The sequence below is a fragment of the Dipodomys merriami genome, unplaced genomic scaffold (assembly GCF_024711535.1).
Source record: "Dipodomys merriami isolate MVZ:Mamm:240054 unplaced genomic scaffold, mDipMer1.0.p SCAF_51, whole genome shotgun sequence".
Lineage (NCBI taxonomy): Eukaryota > Metazoa > Chordata > Mammalia > Rodentia > Heteromyidae > Dipodomys > Dipodomys merriami.
The window spans coordinates 3,313,227-3,329,982 of NW_027206080.1; the positions used below are offsets into that span (position 1 = coordinate 3,313,227).

Below are 16,756 nucleotides of genomic sequence, written 5' to 3' on the forward strand. Positions count from 1 at the left end.
TGATCATGGGCTAGTATTAGAAATTTTACCAATGCAATCCTCAGATTACCAGGAATAAATAAGAAAAGTGTAATTGTCTTACTGGTGAAGATAAAAATCGTTTTAATAAGCCATCATACTTGCTTGTGAATAAAAAACTATTAACTAAAAGAGCAATTTCCCAATCTAATAAAGAAACAGCAACAGAACTTAAATGAGCAAAGACTATCTAGAAAGTGAATTTCTAAGTTTCCCCTGAGATCCAAAGTACTGGGATGGAAAAAAGGTATGTCCGTGGACTAGTGTGACCCTGGGGAAAGTTCACACCAACAGCCACAAAGGTTGAAGGCCTTTTACTCTGGTAGAGAGTAAAGCATTCTTCTACAAGAGAGGAGGTCTGTGCCCAGGACTGCTTCATGGAACTCTCTCTGATTACACATGTGAAATATGTTGGAGTGTTTGACTCCTAATCTATGTTGTCTTGTTCACAAAAGAGCTTGTTCTTTGAGTGGAAGAATTTTACACACCTGCTGGGCCAAGGTATAAATAAATCTTGTGTGTGTATTCGTTGCTGGGGAGGTGATCATAAGTTCCTCACCGTGAAACATGTGGAAAGCTGCAAATAACACAATCCCACATTTGTCGAGAGCACGGGGAGATGCTGAAATGTCAGGACAGGAGCAGAGACAGGTCAACTGGTGAGACTACCTGAAAATAACTGCAAATGCATGAGATTTCTCTCAAGACCAGGAAACAAAGTGCGTTGACAGAGGGGGCAGAAATGGGGAAACCCGTTGTCTTTGTGAGCAGGAAACAAGCCAGCTGTGCTGGGTCCGCGTCTGGGAGACCACGGTGCACAGTGACCCCTGGTGGGAAGCATGGAAGGTGGGCCCGTGGGTTCCTCCACTTTCCAGCCAGGGCCCGGCCTTGGTTTGGTGATTAGAGGAGCCTAGCTTCATACCGCACCTGAGTGATGCCGGTGCTTGCACCACAACCGGGGCTCTAGAGCCACGGGCCCAGCCTACAACATCCAGTTTCAACAGCTACTAAAGTCACAACGTAGCAGAAAGGAGGAGCCAGGCACCAGGGAGAGCGGAGACAACGGAACGGCTGCGAGAGGCCCCAGATGCCCAGCTTAACAGACTTCAGTTCTGCATTTGTTCAAAGAGCTAAACAATAACCCCTTTCCAGAAGTAAGAGCCAGATAGGGCGGCTCATGCTTGCAATCCCAGCCCTTGGCTGGGGTGGAGGCAGGAGAAAGATGGATACAGCCCAGGATGTATATGGAGAGATCCCCTCCCAAAATACACAGGACAAACAAAAGCAAAGGAAGGCTGATGGCCACCGCTCAAGGGTGATAGAATGTCAGCACACAGAGAAATGGGGGGAAAGGGTGCAGAAAACACGCAGGCGAAAATGGAAAGTTCACCAGGAGGACTTGGTGGCAAACTTGAGCCAAAGAAGCAGAGAGCAGATGAGCAGAATACAGATTGTGTAGGGGACAGGAGAGAAGAATGCAAAGGAGCAGCGCTCCAGAGAAACACCAGCCACCACATGCGTGCTAACCGTGCGGGCAGGAGCGCCAGCAGAGAGAAAAGCAGCAGGAAAAAATACTGGAGGACACACTGACCAAAAACTTCCCAGCCTAGCTGAAAACCATCTCCATGGCCAAGAAATTCAACAGACTCCAAAGAGGATGGATGTTTGCAGCCTGGTCAAAAAAAAAAAAAAAAAAAAAAAAGCTGAAACTACAGAAATCACACACACACACACACACACACACACACACACACACACACACACACACAAAACATACCAAGAGGAAAACAACTTACGTTCTTCCCACAGCGTGGCCTTGCTCAGCCCCCTGAGCCATGGAGGCCTGGGCTTCCTGGGACGCCTGACCAACCCCGCAGGTGCTGCAAACTCGCAGCAACCGGGGGCCCAGTGGCATCAGCCCAGGCTGCCCTCATCTCACCTGGGGTCAGAATCCTGGCCCGGTGCAATTGGAAGTGAGAAATGATGAGCTTCAAGATGGCAGCCACAGGGACCTTGGCAGCACCGGAGGCCAGGAAGTGCAGCTGCCTGGGCCACCACGCACTGCCGCCAATGTACAGACCGGACAGGCAGGGACTCACTGGTCCTTGCAACCCCCCTCTCTCTCCTCCTCCCCTGTCCGGAGACCCTCCACTTAAGCTTGTCAGCCAGTAGAAACTCCTAAAGTAGACCGTACGTTGCAGGGCTGTGGGAGGGCTGGGGTTTGCAGTCACAAGACAACCTGTTGCATGATTTCCACTGGGATTGTTTCCCCCTCCACACGCTGGCCTTTTCAGAAGGACACAGGCAGCGTAGGCCAAGGTAATTTTATACTTAGACTGCAGTTTTGCTTTAGTGCCTGTATTGGTATTTGAACTCAGGGCCTGTCCCTGAGCTTTTATCCCCAAGGCTAGCCTTCTACCACTTGAGCCACAGCTCTACTTCTGGTTTTTTTTTTCTTGGTAGTTAATTGGAGATAAGAATCTCATGGCCTATTCTTTGAACTGTGATCCTCGGATCTCAGCCTCCTGGGAGTAGCAGCTGGGATTACAGGCCTGAGTGATGGGCATGGGGTTTCAATGGCGTTTCCTAAACATGTTTTAACATCTCAGCTCACTTGGGCTGCTACACAAAACACCACAGGGCAGTACAGAGAACTAAGAGTCACTCCTCAGAGTCAGGGAAGGAATGGCGGCCTGGGGTGCGGTGAGGGCCACCCCCAGCTCCCCGCGGTGTGGCCTCCTGGGCAGGCTGTGGAGGAGCTGGCGTGCTTCCAGGCGCCTCTCTTATAAGAGGTTGGATCTCTTTCCTGCAGAATCCTGGGTGAGAACTTCAGCATGTAATTACGTAGACCCTGGCATTTATAACCCACCACATAGAATGCCCTATTTTTCATGGTTTGATTTGTTGGATATGCCCATTTTAGTCTTCTCATCTCACTTGACACTACTGTACTGGCTGCTACTAGCCACCTTAGCGCTTTCTTTTGGTATAAGCAGGCAGACATTTCTAGGTCCCAGAATGACCTTTATTTGAAGGTCACTGGACTTCTGGGGTCATTTGCTGCTCCGTTCTGCTGCTGGCTGCTGGCACACAGGCTGGGTGAGAAGTCAGCCAGGCTCCTCTGTGGGTTGCATGCCCAACTGCAAGGGCATGCTGGGAGGACAGACTCACAGACGTCAGGGGAGACCCGCCCCAGCTGATGCACCGCCATGCCAGGGCTCACCCCGTGACTTGGGGGTGATGGCATGTATGAAGCCCTGCAACCTGCTTTCCCACCTCCCAAGCTGTAAGCACTTGGCAGGAGTTACATGGGTACTGGGGTGGGAACTCTCTGGAATTCCAGGGGTCCTTGTACGGGTTGGTGGTCTGGCTCTCACACGTGAGCTGAGGTCCAGAGCGGGCGGACCCCCAGTGGGCATGGCCAGCCACGACCCACCGAGGCCAGTCGCCCCATCAACCCTAACAGCAGTTTACAATTTAGTGCAGTGCGCCATCTTGTGGCGCAGGGCCGTCCATGCAGCGGTGGTGGCCTTCATGAACACATTCTCCTCACCGCATACCAGAACATCACACGGGTTAGGAGCAGAGCGATGCCACTGGATGGACAGACCAGTTACAACTACTACACTGCATTAGAAACCAGCCAACAATGCAGACCGCTTCCTCAGGTCACAGGCTGTGTGAGTGGCCCATCCAGGTGGGACAGACTTCAATCTCTGCAGTGGAGGGAGGCGGAGGGAAGCCTTCGCCAAGGCTCAGTTCCCAGCTGGGCCCATCTTTCAGAAGATCATGGAGTGTGTATGAATAAGTAACAGGTTTGCCCAGTGTACAACACACAGGAAATGACACCTGCCCAAGGGACCTCATGAGGAGAGACGAAACCTGCGCGTGGTAATGATCATTCTTGTGTAGCTTCTTTTCCAAGTTTACTGTGAGGTTGAGTAAAACAAAGCTTAGAGGGACTGGGACAGAGAGGAACAAGACAGACAGACAGACACACTCCCATGTCTCATTCTGCCTATCTTTTCACTAACACTGACCACAAAGCCACGCATGGATTACGCACAAAGTACAAAACACACACACATACACAGAGTACCCCCCCAACACACACAGTGTGCCCCCTCCCCTCAGTGGCTCACTGGAGCCACCCAGACCTGATTTACTTACTTTAAACCTCTGAAACTCCACTTCTGTGCTAACCTTAAACAAGATGCAATCTTAGGTAAGATATTAAGCAATCTAGTTTTTCCTATGTGGGAAAAACCTGAATATTTATTATCTGTCTACCAAGTAACCATGCTATAGTCATAGGGGGTACTTATTGAGGGTTAAGAAACCCCAGGTGCATGTGGTCAGCTGCAACAAGTGCAGTAGACCATTTGTGATGGTAAAAGTGGTTTGCAAACTGAACTGCCCAGAACAAGACACATGCAGCTCAATGCATTATGACAAAGCAAAATACACATGAACAGGGCCCGGGGGACACAGCCTTCTCGCGCGCCAGGCCCTTCCACACGCTCTCCAGAGCACAGAGTGCTGTGTTCACACGAAGTTGGTGAATATCCAGGGAATGTCCAGCTGAAAGTTTCAACCTAGTGGTTCCTGACTTGCACAGGAAGGGGCCTGTTACCTGCCTGGATGGTCAGTCCTGCTACCAAGTGCTGGACCCACGCCTTGAGCATGAGCTCACTGACTCAGGGCTGGACCCATGTCCTGAGCGGTGCTGTGGCGGCATCTGGTGGCCCCTGTGGGTAAAGGCCGCCCTGCCTTTCCTCTTCCTATTCCCTCTGCTCCCCTCCTCCTCTCCCTCCTTCCCTGCCCCTCCCTTGCCCAATAACCAGGGCCCTCCGCAGGGCGTCTGGGCACCGGGACGAGTGTGATACCCATGGCCTGCGTGCACGTGGGAAGTGCGGGGCTACCTGGGGGTGAAGGGCGGATGTGCGGCCCTGCATCCAGGGGCTCCACTTCAGCTGTCTGTCTCTGTCCACTGGCTTCAGGCTGGCTGATGGGGTCGGGGACCCGGCTCTGCTCCCCAGGTCAGTCCACTTTGCCCCGGTCCCCAGGCCCCTGCCCAGACCCCCACATCACCCCATCCTGCACGTGAGCAGGAATGAGGAGGAGCAAGGATGAGGAGGAGTGAGGACAGGAGTGAGGAGGATCAGGAGTGAGGAGTGAGGAGTGAGGAGTGAGGAGCAGGAGTGAGGAGTGAGGAGTGAGGAGCAGGAGTGAAGAGTGAGGAGGAGCAGGAGTGAGGAGTGAAGAGTAAGAGTGAGGAGTAAGGAGGAGCAGGAGTGAGGAGTGAGGAGGAGTGAGGAGTGAGGAGGAGGAATGAGGAGTGAGGAGGAGCAGGAGCAGGAGTGGGAGGAAGTCCTGGAGGTCTCTCCCAGCCCCTGGCAGGTGCAACGTTGGGGCGGGGCCGGAGCGGATGTGGAGTTGGGAGGGGGTGGAGCCAGGGCGGGACCTGGAGGGCGGGGCTAGAGGCTCGGGGCGGGGCCAGAAGGATGCGGGGCGGGGCCTCGCCGCATCCTCTGAGCGGCCGCCGCGGGGCACCATGGGAAAATCCTTCCTCCCTCGGACATGGCGTCCAGCTTCCCAGCGGCCGCAGTCGGCCCGGGCGCCGCACTCCGCGGGTCTGGGCAGAGGAGCAGCTCGGGCCGCGGCCCTGGGGCAGACGGCCGCAGCGGAGGCGGCGGCGGCGGCGCGGGCGCGGCTCCGGAGCCCTAGGCGTGAGCCCAGGGCCGCGCGGGCGCAGCCGGACGGGCGCGGCAGGCATGGGGTCCCAGGTGCTGCTGCTGCTCCGGCAGGGCGTGTGGGCCGCGCTCACGGGCGGCTGGTACCACGACCCCGAGCACAGCAAGTTCACCAACAGCTGCCACCTCTACCTCTGGCTGTTTCTGCTGCTGCTGCCCCTGGCCCTGCACCTGGTGAGGCCGGAGCTCGGAGGGCGGGAGGGAGGGAGCCAGCCCAGGCCCACAGACCACACCGGGGAGCGGGGAGGACGCCTCCGCGGGGCGCAGGGCTGACTCAGGCTCCCTGAGCTAGGGGATGGCCGGCCTTGTCTGGCAGGTACCCAGCCCGAGGCCTGGGGCCTCCCCTCAGATGGGGATAACTAAAGGGCCGGCGGGAAGGCCAGCTTTGGTTCCTTTGATGTTCTTTCTCCTCTCTTTCTGCTCTGCTCTGGGAAGACAGGGGTCGGTGACCTGCTACTCACCTTGCTCTTTCCACGTCCCTGGGTTCAGAAATATGCAGAAGTAAGGAAGTTTCGTTGAGTGTGGAACACTCCGGGGCTGGGCACCTCGGTGGGGTCATGGAGAGTGACTGCTTTCAGAGTGAGTCCAGAGATGACCTTCTTAGAGTATTCCTAATTGGAATGATGGTCAACCCTAACTGGTAAGCCAGATGTCACTGGATCTTACGTGCCAGGAATTCATGATGATGGATCTGTTGAAGGACTTTCTTGTAAGACAATATGCTGGCATGCTCTCCACAGCAGAACTCTTCTGCCTGACAGTTTCCGAGTGTGACCTTCGAGGTGGCAGTGACTCTGCAGCCTCTTTGCTCTTTTTCTGGCCAGAGAGAGGTTGCGGCCATGGCTCTGGAGCAGGTGCCCGGGTTCACTTTTGGATCCCCCTCTTACCAGTTCTGTGACCCTGGGGAAAGTTACTTGCCTGGTCTCACTTATTTTCTATTCTGTAAAACCAGGGAAACAATAGTCTCAGGCTGGTGAGTTTGTCTGGGTGATTAAGTGTGGCTTGACCTGGCTCAAAGTCCTGGGCTTACAGTTCTGGTCTGCTCCTGAGCCGCCTAACCAGCTAAACCTTTCTTTCCTCAAGGTTGAAGAGTATATGTTAATGATCACTGTACAGGAGGGTCAAGTGAAATTCTACATAAGAAAGCATTCATTATAGATGCAAGATCCATTCTAACCCTTGAACAAAGGCACGTTTCCCGTCCTTCCCCCCCCCCCTGCGATTTTGTGCACCTTTGTGTTTTTCCTTGGCTTAGAAGGGAGGCTGATAGTCACCAGGAGCACGGGCCTGGATTCACACTCTGTTTCTGCTGCTGGTTACCTAGGCAAGCAGGAGAAAGCTTCCACAAGCCCCAGCTTCCTGTTTCTCTCAGCAGAGCTGATGAGAGCTCCTCCTTCCTGGGTCCATGCGAGGATGGAGTGAGTGCATCAGTGCAGGAAATGGCTTCTCAGTGTCTGGTACTACCTTGCCACAAGTGAGTCTGTTTTCCACCTGCAGCTTCCTAGATATCTCTGTCCTTCAAGGCCCAAAGCATGGCTGCCTCCCTGCCCTGGAGTCTCTCCTGGGAATTGTGCCTGGATCTTGAGTGTAGGATCATGCACATATTTGACCTCTGCTTCCTGAATCTGAGCCCTTTGAGGGAACAGATTTTGGTGTTTTTATTCATTGTGGGTTTCCTTACAATAGAGGGTCCCACGTCTTATGTGTGATGGATGAGCTGGCCTGTCCTATGTCTGGTTCACTGTACATTTGAGTGTTACTGATAACAAAAGTAACACCTGTTCTGCCGATAACCCCAGTTCTCAGCAGAAGTCACCATTGATCTGTGTCCCACAGGTGCTGCTCCTGTACATGTGAGCCCAGTTTTACAAAACTGCCCCCCACAGGTAAGGGCCTTGATGAGAGTTGTGGAAGGTGGGCTGTTGAGTAGCCCTGCCCAGCTCACCTCATAGTGGTTGTTTTGAGGGACCGTCGGTGTGCTGCTGAATATCTAAAAGGCTGTGGTTACCTGTGTAATCCCGAGGACTATGCTTTCCTTGTCTCCTTGGCCTCCTGGAATCTTGGCCATTCTCTGTGGTGCTTGTGTGATCACTTATATCCTTTACCTTTCTGAGCACTGGTGGGCATCTTCCTCTGTTGTAGGAGTCTAAGGATTAAGTGGGAAGTGTGCTGATCCTATGCAACATTCTGGTGCCATTAATGGTTCCTTCTTCCCTCCCTCCTTCCTTCCCATTTTCCCTCCCTCTTTCCCTCCTACCTTCTACATCTTCCATGTTGCCAGATGGATGCTCAATGAATGATGCAAAATGACCCAGGTGTGGCTCTCACACCTGTAATCCCAATTAACTGAGCCAGGTATGGTAGCTCACACTGTAACTCCAACTGCTGGACAGGTGCAGCTCAGGAGGGCTATGGTAGCAGACCAGTTCGGGTAAAGTGAGCGCAAGACCCTAAGAACACCAAAAAGCAAAAAAGTTGGGGGTGTGGCTTAAGGGTCAGGAGCCTGTGCAGCCAGGGAGAGGCCCAGAGTTCAAACCCCGGCTTCTCAACAAGAACAAAACCCACAGGGAAAAATGCTTTCCTGGTGATATGGGGGCTGGAACTCAGTGCTGGTGCTTGCTAGGAAGAGGCTCTACTGCCCCATCACCCCAGCCCTGTTATTATTGTCAGTATTGTAGTTACACAAGGGTGCATTGCGTCCCCGCCAACATCACCTCTTCCTTTGTCCTGTCCCTGCCCCCCATCCCTCCCCCCGGTTCTGTAGCTCACGTTTCCCATGTGCATAGTGCATGCAGTGACCACACACACACACACACACACACATACACACACACCTGTCCCTGCCCCCTGGTTCTGAGGCTCATGTTTCCCATGCACACATTATGTGCAGTGACCACACACACACACACACACACACACACACACACACACACACACACACACTCACATACACACATATACTCACATACCTGTCCCTGCCCTCTGGTTCTGTGGCTCAGGTTTCCCATGTACACACTTGGACAGTGACCACACACATACACACCACCACCACCACCACCACACCTGTCCCTGCCCCCTGGTTCCGTGGCTCACGTTTCCCACGCACATACTGTGTGCAGTGACGACCCCTCCCCCGCCCCCGTGGGTCCCTCAGAATGTGTCCACTTCCTGGTGTTCATTTTGTTAAATTGCTCCTCAGGTGTCCAGAGCCGTCACTCCATTGGCTTCTCCCCACACAGCGCTGTCCTTAGTGGGTGTGTGTATGTGTGCATGGGCACACATGCCTGCCTTCCTTTTGAAGTGGGGTCCCACTTCTGATGGGGCCAGCCTGGTCCATGGTCTCCCTGGGATTCTCCAGGTGCTGGGATGGTGGCATGCGCCACCATGCCCCCTGGTGGTGAAGACGGGATCTTGTGGACTTGGTGCTCGGGCTAGATGGCCCCAATCTCTCCCTCTGCAGGGTGAGATCACAGGCATGAGCTGCAGTGCCTGGTATGCAGGCATCTAGTTCTCAGCCCTTTCTCTCTCCTCTCCCTGCAGGCCTTTCCTCCAACGGCTGTCACAGCCCTGCTATACTGCGGCTTGGTGACCATCTTCTTCGCGGCCATCAAACTGGTCAGCTACCGCCTCCACCTCATGTTTGATGAAGGCGAGGTGATCTGCCAGAGGCCCCCCCGGGGGAGGGAGAAGTCACCGACTGTCAGGGAGGCCAAGGGCGAGCGCACGGCCAGCCACAAGAACCCCAGGTCAGACGCCCAGCGCATCGGACACTGCCCAGCGGCCTCCCCGGCTGCTGGTCTAGCCACACCATGACCATAGCCCTGGCCCTGTGGCGTGGCCAGTGGCGGGGGCAGTGGGGTTTGAGTCCTGTCACTCCAGTGCTCAGAGCTGGCCATGGTGCCCTGAGGAAGGGTGGTGTGGACACAGGACTGCACACAGCACAGACCACAGGAGGAACATGTGCCCCTGACGTTCTGGAATGTTCCCCACATTCCTTAAGAAAGCAGGCTTTATTATTTGAAAAGAACCCCACAACCTCCCTTAAGATAAGCTCTGAGTGTGTGTGTGTAAGAATGGAGGTGAGGGCCAGGGGAGGGGATGAGGGCGGGTCAGGCATCCTGTCTGGCACTGGCCAGCTCTGTCTTTCTTGCTGGATCTGCAATTCCAGGCATCTTCACAGCACCAAGAAGGCGGGGATCCCCACGGGCCACCCCACGCCACCTCTCCATGGCCGTTCCAGTGGACACAGCGGACACTCCCACCCCTCTTCTGGTCTCTCCGTGGGTGGCCTCTTTGTGTCAGCCCCAGCATGGCATGTGACCTGTGCTTCCTGTGTCATCTCCCTCCCCATCACCCCCATATCCTGTCGCCCCCCTCACAGCCCCCTGCCCCCTCCCTGCCACCCTCGACAACCCCTCCATTCCAACCTCCTGCCTATCACCCGGCCTGCCATCATACTTGTCTGCCTTGGGATTAGGCTACATCCACAGTAAATCTTGTCTGCTCGAGCCACACTTGCAGCACTTTTTTTTTTCTTTTTTCTTTTTGGGTCCGGTCATGGGGCCTGAACTCTGGGCCTGGGCGCTGTCCCTCAGCTCTTCAGCTCAAGGCTAATGCTCTAGCACTTAGGCCACAGCGCCACTTCCGGCTTTTTTCTTTTATCTTATGTGGTGCTGAGGAATCGAACCCAGGGCCTCATGCATGCAAGGCAAGCGCCCTACCACTGAGCCACCTTCCCAGCCCACTTGCAGCACTTTTTGAGCTGGCTATTTTGAGAGAAGGCCTGGACAGTGATCCTGTCCATGCCCCCGTGGGTGTGGGGATGGCAGACATGCACCTCTGTGCCCCTCTCCCCCGGATGTGGGGATAGCCGGTGTGCACCACCGTGCCCTGCCACTGGCTGAGGTGGAGTTTGGTCGGCCGGGTGTCTGGTATCTGTCTCCCTTGTGTTCATTGTGGGGAAGGGCAGGGCCTGGCCGCTGGGAAGCCGGGAAGTCAAGCCGTTGCTCTGTGTGTTCCAGGAGTTGGCGGTGCCTGGGACAGTGGAGGATCTCAAAGGTAGGCGTCACCTGCTGGCTCCCCATCTTCTGTAGCCATCTTGCGGGAAAGGGGGTCTCTGGCACCCATGTCAGTGCCCACGGACACAACGGAGTTGGGACCACGGATCTGCTTCAGCCTCGCCAAGCCTCTGTCCATGTCGTGTCTGCTGAGGGGAGCAGGCAGGAGAGGGCCGCCCTTCGGGTCACACGGGACACAGCGTGGCCGCCTTTGTACGCGCCTGTGAGGTTTAGCACTGCGAGCCCGCTGCACGTTGTCACTCGGGGCTACTGGGCCACGGTGGACTTAGGCCTGATCATCACAATCAGGGTTGTGTGGGGGGTGGTGTCACGGGCAAAGGCTGGCTGCTGCCGTTCTCGCAGTTGTTTCTCTCGGGTGGACCGGTGTGTCACTCAGTGTGACAGGTGAGGAGGGAGCCCATCCGGGGGAGGGGGGGGCGGCCATGGGGCCACACCACTCTGTTCCCTGAGGCCACAGCAGCAGAAACTCTTGACACTGGGTTTGTATTTTAAACGCAGATCTTTCAGGAACAATTCCTGGCCATGGTGATGTTCCTAGACACAGACATCCTTGTGGGTCTGCTCCGGGGCTGCTCCCGGCTCTGGGCCTGGTGTGTGCATCCCTGTGAGACTCCATCTGTCGCTTACTGCAGGGGTTGCACTGTCCGATGACCACCCCCCACCATCTGCCCACCCCGGGATGGGGACTCGGTGCCCGCCGGATTCCCAGCCCCAGGGGCTGGCCCCTGCGCCCAGGATGGAGGAGGCCGAGAAGCCCCGCAGGGCAGAGACGCGCCCAGCCCGGCACAGGTCGGAGAGCGGTTTGGACGACTCGGGTGCCTTGAAGACGATGCCACCACTGTCACTGTCGCAGCGTGAAGTGTCCTTCCCTCCGTGGGGCAGTGAGCACTCGGTCCCGGGCCCGGAGGCCCCCTCGCGGGAACCAGGTGCCCTGAGCAGCAGCTGCCCGCAGTGTAACACCGCAGTGGCCAGGCCCCTGGCGCAGGGGGCTGGCAGCCCCGGTGCTGTAGCCTTGAACCAGGATGTAGACGGCTCCAGCAGTGAGCTGGCCACGTCCCTCCCCAGGGCCAAGCAGCCCGGGGACCCACTGAGCACATGTGAGCCCATCAGAATCGTTGTCACCATGAGCAGCACCCCAAACTCCGTGAGCGACGCGGGCAGCTCTCTGGACCTGCAAGCCACACGTGCGGGCAGGGACGTGACAATGCTCAGCTCTGACGCAGACCACGAGCAGACCCGGGGTCCCGGGGTCACCCTGGCACTGCCCGAGGATGGGGCAGAGAGTGGCCAGGGAAGGGAAAGGACCCCAGAGGGAGCGGAGGCAGGGGCCTCAGGTCAGTGCTGGGCCTGTGGAGCTGGATCCGGAGACGGGTGTTGTGCCTCCCGGGAGGCCAGCACTGCCCTGAGGCCCTCCCCAGAGCCCGCCCCTGTGGGATCCTCCAAGCCTGGGGTGGGCAGCGAAGGCCAGGCGAGCCTGGACCCAGCCTCCTGTAGGAGCGGCCAGGAGAAGAGGCATGCCCGTGTGCTCAGCGTGGGCAGCGGCACGGACATCTTCGCCGCGGTGGCCAGCAGCAAGGAAGGGCCCATGCCGGCCTCCAAGTCCGACCTGGAGGCCAAGGGGGGACAAGTGCCAGATGAGTCCAACTTCCTGGAGTTTGTCTCCCTGCTGGAGTCCATCAGCACTTCCCCGGGGCCGGGCCAGCGACCCCCAGGTGAGACCCCACCTGCTCTGCCCACTAACGTGGGAGGGGACTGCGCCTGCCTCTGTGCTCGGGGTCTGTACTTGTCTGCAGGGCCTACCTACCAGCCGCCTTCCCTACCGGTTCATCCTAGCCACGAGTGCTAGTACTGGGATCCACGATGGCCATAGGCCAACACGTGCGCACACATGCACACATGTGTACACATGTGCTCACACACATTCACACATGTGCACACACACCCCTGCACATACAGGAGGAGCATTCCTTATCCAAAATGCCTGAGATGAGTGAACATACCCACACATACACTCACATACACGTGCACACATACACCCTGCACATACATACCCCTATACGCACACACAGGAGGACCTCTCTTTATCTGAAATGCCTGGATGCTTTGGGGTTTAGCCTTCAGACTACCATATTTGCATGCTCGAGATCTTAGGGATGGGATTGGCCTGAGTGTGAGAGTTGGTGTGTTCAGACTCTGCCCCTTGTACGGCAGCCCCAGGGATGTCAGTGCCAGTGAGTAGGGTCAGCAGTTGACAATCAGGACACCCTCCAGGACAACAAAGAACACCCAAGGGTAGAGCAAGTGAAGACTGGTCTCTGCGTCCCCTCCGGGGCAAGGTGGCTAGCTACCCCAAGGAGGACGGCTGCACGGAGGCTGTCAGGCTGTCCCGGTGCTGAGATGCCAGACCTGTGCAGAGGTGGGGTGTTCTCCAAGCCTGCACCCCCAGCCTCTGGTGCACAGTTCTCCTGGCTTCCACATCTGTTTGGGACTTCCATACTGAGCCAAGCAAGCATTCATTTAGAAGTGCACAGTGTCCGTGCGCGTCTCAGCCAGTGTCGGCCTGGGTGGCTCAGCTCTCGCACGCTCCCCTGTTTTCCAGATTGTAACTTCCAAGGGAGGAAGGAGGAACCCGGTGGACCAGATCCTGGGCCAGGAAAGCCAGATGCTGTGAGCCGTGAGCCCGCCAGCACCAGCCCAGCTTGCACGCCCCCCGCGCAGGCTGCTACTCTGTAAGGGCGCTCCCCCAACAGGCTGCGTCTCATGGGCCTGGCTGAGAGCCGGAGGAGGGCCTGACCTCAGAATGTGTGTGTGCTCAGCTTCCAGGGCGGCCGGCAGAGGCAGATCATCTACAGGGTCACCTCGCAGCAGGACAGCTCCGTCCTGCAGGTCATCAGTGGGCCGGAAACCTCGGGGCAGGAGGAGACCTCTGCGGACGCCATGCAGGTCTTCATTGATGAGCGCGGTGGGTCTCAGCCCTGCCCGCAAGCATTCTCACGGGGTTCCCTGAGACCCATGAGTTCTCATGGGTGGAAAGCAGGCAGCTTTAGCTGAGTCCCACAGCCTGAGCATCAGGGGTTGCAATATGTGGAGAGTTGAGGGATCGCCCCGTAGGGTTCTTGGGAAGAATGTGCTCTTGGTGCCCCTGGGACTTTGCACATGCTGTGTCCCTTTGCCTGAAACCCGGTATTTCTCCTCTCCTCCTCTGTTGTGTTGTTCTAACACTACACTGTCCCTTTTCTTCTAGGACATCACAGTCCATATTTATCTACTTACAATGACTTGATTAATAACCCTCCCCCCCCCACACACAGAGTTGTGAAGTAGCAGCCCAGAGCCACTGCTGGGAAAAGGTGCTGGTGTGATCCCGCGAGCTTTTCCAGTGCCTTCTATCAGAAGGCTAAATCATGTGACTAGAGAACCGTTAAGTGGCCGGCTCCTAATTGCAAGGTGGAGACAGGTCCTGGTTCTGTGGACTAGGTCTTGGCTGGTCTCTCAGGGTCCTGTGGAAGGACCTGGCATGGATAACAAGTCCTAGCTTATCGTATCTGGTCTGGTTGTTTGTAATTTCCAGTGTTTGGATCTGCAGACATGGAGTGGCTGTTAGGTTAAAAAGAACAATGTTAGCACCACTGTCCAGGCTGGGGGGCCAGGGGAGCCCTCACTGCACTGCCGGCCCCAACGTGCCGCCCGGGCCAGTGGGGTGCTGGGACCTCCCCGAGCTCTCGGGAGGGGTTGCCCTCCACGCCCCGTGCAGTCTCCCACATGGCCTCTCGTGCTGTGGACAAGCTCCAGAGGGCAGCCATGCAGCCACGCGCCATCTACCCACCCCTCCGAGTGGGGGCCGCCAAGCCCATGCCTGGCAGGCCTCCCTCCACTCCTGAGGGCCTGGGCCTTGCCGAGCCGTGAACAGCCAGAAATGCACCGTGGCTCCTGGGGATGATGCCCTGATGACGTGGCCGGTTTTGCAGGGGAGATCCGGTCCTGTTATTTGAAGTCCGGGAAGCAGAAAGAAGGCCCCGCACCATGCCCTGTGGCCAGCTTGGACGGCGTTGCCCACGTCCGGTGAGTGGAGCTCCGTCTTGGGAGCACCCCTCGGGAGGCGTCCAGCCAGGGCCGCTTTGACAGGAAACCTGTCATGACAGAACTGGGAAACAAGCAGTGCTTTGGTCTGGCCACCAACTCTGCAAAAATGAATCTAGCCTATAGCCTAAGTAGGGAGGAGCCGGGTGAAGGAGGCCTGGTGCCTCAGTTTACCACACAGTTTAACCAAAGACAGCTGCCCCAGGCACGCATCTGCAGCTGGGTTAGGCGTGCGGTGGTCGAGCGGTGGATGGGGGGGGGGTCGTCCTGTGCTTCCTGGTGGGGGCCTGGGGAATGTGAAGCTGGAGCCTGGGGCTGCCGCCCCTCTGTCCCCGCCACCCACCCACAGCTGGGGCTGTTCCCTGATCCCGGGGACCCCTGCCCCCTGCAGCCAGGCACTGTGACGGCCCGAGGCCCTGGGCAGCACGGTGGTCGGGGCTGACCGTGCCGGCCTGGCGCCCGCAGTGCCCGTGCACATCCATGCCAACTCTCCACTGCGGCCGCGCCGCTCACCCCTCACCTCCTTGTGCTTCTGCGATGAGCTCCCAGCCAGGGGTGACACAGCCTTCGCCTCGCCCGTCTGCAGGGAGACGCTGGTGAGCTCCTCCAGCACCACCACCTCCGGGAGCCCGGACCCGTCCTCGGGGGACCCTGTGGTCAGCGCCCTGCAGCAGCAGCTGCTGCTCATGGCGGCCCGGAGGACGCCGTCAGAACCGCCCCGGGTATGTGTGGCCGGGCGCCGGAGACAGAGGGGAACCCTGAGACCTGCCCCTGGCGGACGGGCCAGGGGGCTGCCGGCATCCTGAGCCTTGGGGGAAGGGGGACAGTCAGGTCATGGAACCCCTGCTCACTCGCTCTTCCGTCTGGTCCCTCCTAGCCACCAGGCCTCACGGGTCCCTCAAGAACTCGCTGGGTGCATTTGCACCCGACGGGAGGTGCAGCCCCAGCCCTGACCCACAGGGCCTCCCACAGCGGTCCTCCCCTGGGGCCTCCTCTCAGGTCCCTCCCTGTAAGGTCTGAAGAGACTTTTGTGAAAGCAGGGACTTCCGTTGGAGCTTCAGCGAATGGCTCTGCAAACCCACACCATTAGGTTTAATAAAGGGCACAGTCCTAGGCTCTAAGGAAGTGATGTGAGGTGAGCTGTGGCCAGCCGGGCAGGTGCTGAGTCTCTGGCCTGCTTGTGTGTCGTCCCCATGCCCGCTTCACCAGGGCAGCCTGCCAGACTGTGGGGAGATTGCTCACCTGCGCCATCTGTGGGGCACGGCAGGAAAGGACGGCCGGGGAGGCTTTGCTGTCAGTCTTGGGTACCAGCTGCCTCATGGACACAGTTCCAGGCCAGGTTCTGAAGCTCCAGTGCCAGACAGAGTCCTAGAGAGGCCCAGGGTGGTGGTCAGTCCCCACCCTGGCCCCTCGTGCCGCTGTCGGGATGGCTTGGCCCTCCTCCCTGCCCCTGCTCTGCTCCCTGAGCTGTGCTGAGCCTGCCTTGCCCCCTTGCCTAGCACTGGGCCCGGTGGGTCCCCAGTCCCCAGGCCCCCAGAGCAGCTGGCTGCACTCACACTTGCCAGGTCCTTGATGTCAGCGACTCAGCCTGAGTCCGGCGTGTGTAGCTTCACTCCTCTTCTGTGCCAAGGAGATGCGATGCCTTGGGAAGCCAACCCAGCTGCCGCCACCCTCTTGCCCTCCTCCTCCTCCCCTTCCCTTCTCCTTTCCTCCCCACGGTGTCCTGTGCCAGTCAGCTGCAGGAAACTATGCGGGAAACGCAAAATAAAAGCAGGCAAGAGGAAAGACTGATTAGAATGGCCCAGCAAGACTACTCATGGAAGTGCC

At 57.4% G+C, this 16,756-nt stretch overlaps 1 protein-coding gene across 3 annotated transcripts in view; it reads left to right on the forward strand.

The window, feature by feature from the left end:
• The first annotated feature begins 5,601 nt into the window (after positions 1-5,601).
• Pcnx2 (pecanex 2) overlaps positions 5,602-16,756 on the forward strand; it is a 94,791-nt gene continuing 83,636 nt past the window's right edge. For 2 of the 3 annotated variants that reach the window (XM_069998128.1, XM_069998130.1), the window contains exons 1-9: positions 5,602-5,945; positions 9,312-9,517; positions 9,940-10,051; positions 10,793-10,829; positions 11,482-12,561; positions 13,449-13,578; positions 13,666-13,811; positions 14,818-14,911; positions 15,516-15,651. In XM_069998128.1, the coding sequence (XP_069854229.1) occupies positions 5,793-5,945; positions 9,312-9,517; positions 9,940-10,051; positions 10,793-10,829; positions 11,482-12,561; positions 13,449-13,578; positions 13,666-13,811; positions 14,818-14,911; positions 15,516-15,651 (2,094 nt within the window). In that variant the 5' untranslated portion in view covers positions 5,602-5,792. The remainder of the gene's footprint in view (positions 5,946-9,311; positions 9,518-9,939; positions 10,052-10,792; positions 10,830-11,481; positions 12,562-13,448; positions 13,579-13,665; positions 13,812-14,817; positions 14,912-15,515; positions 15,652-16,756) is intronic. The other variant, XM_069998129.1, reaches the window with a different exon arrangement.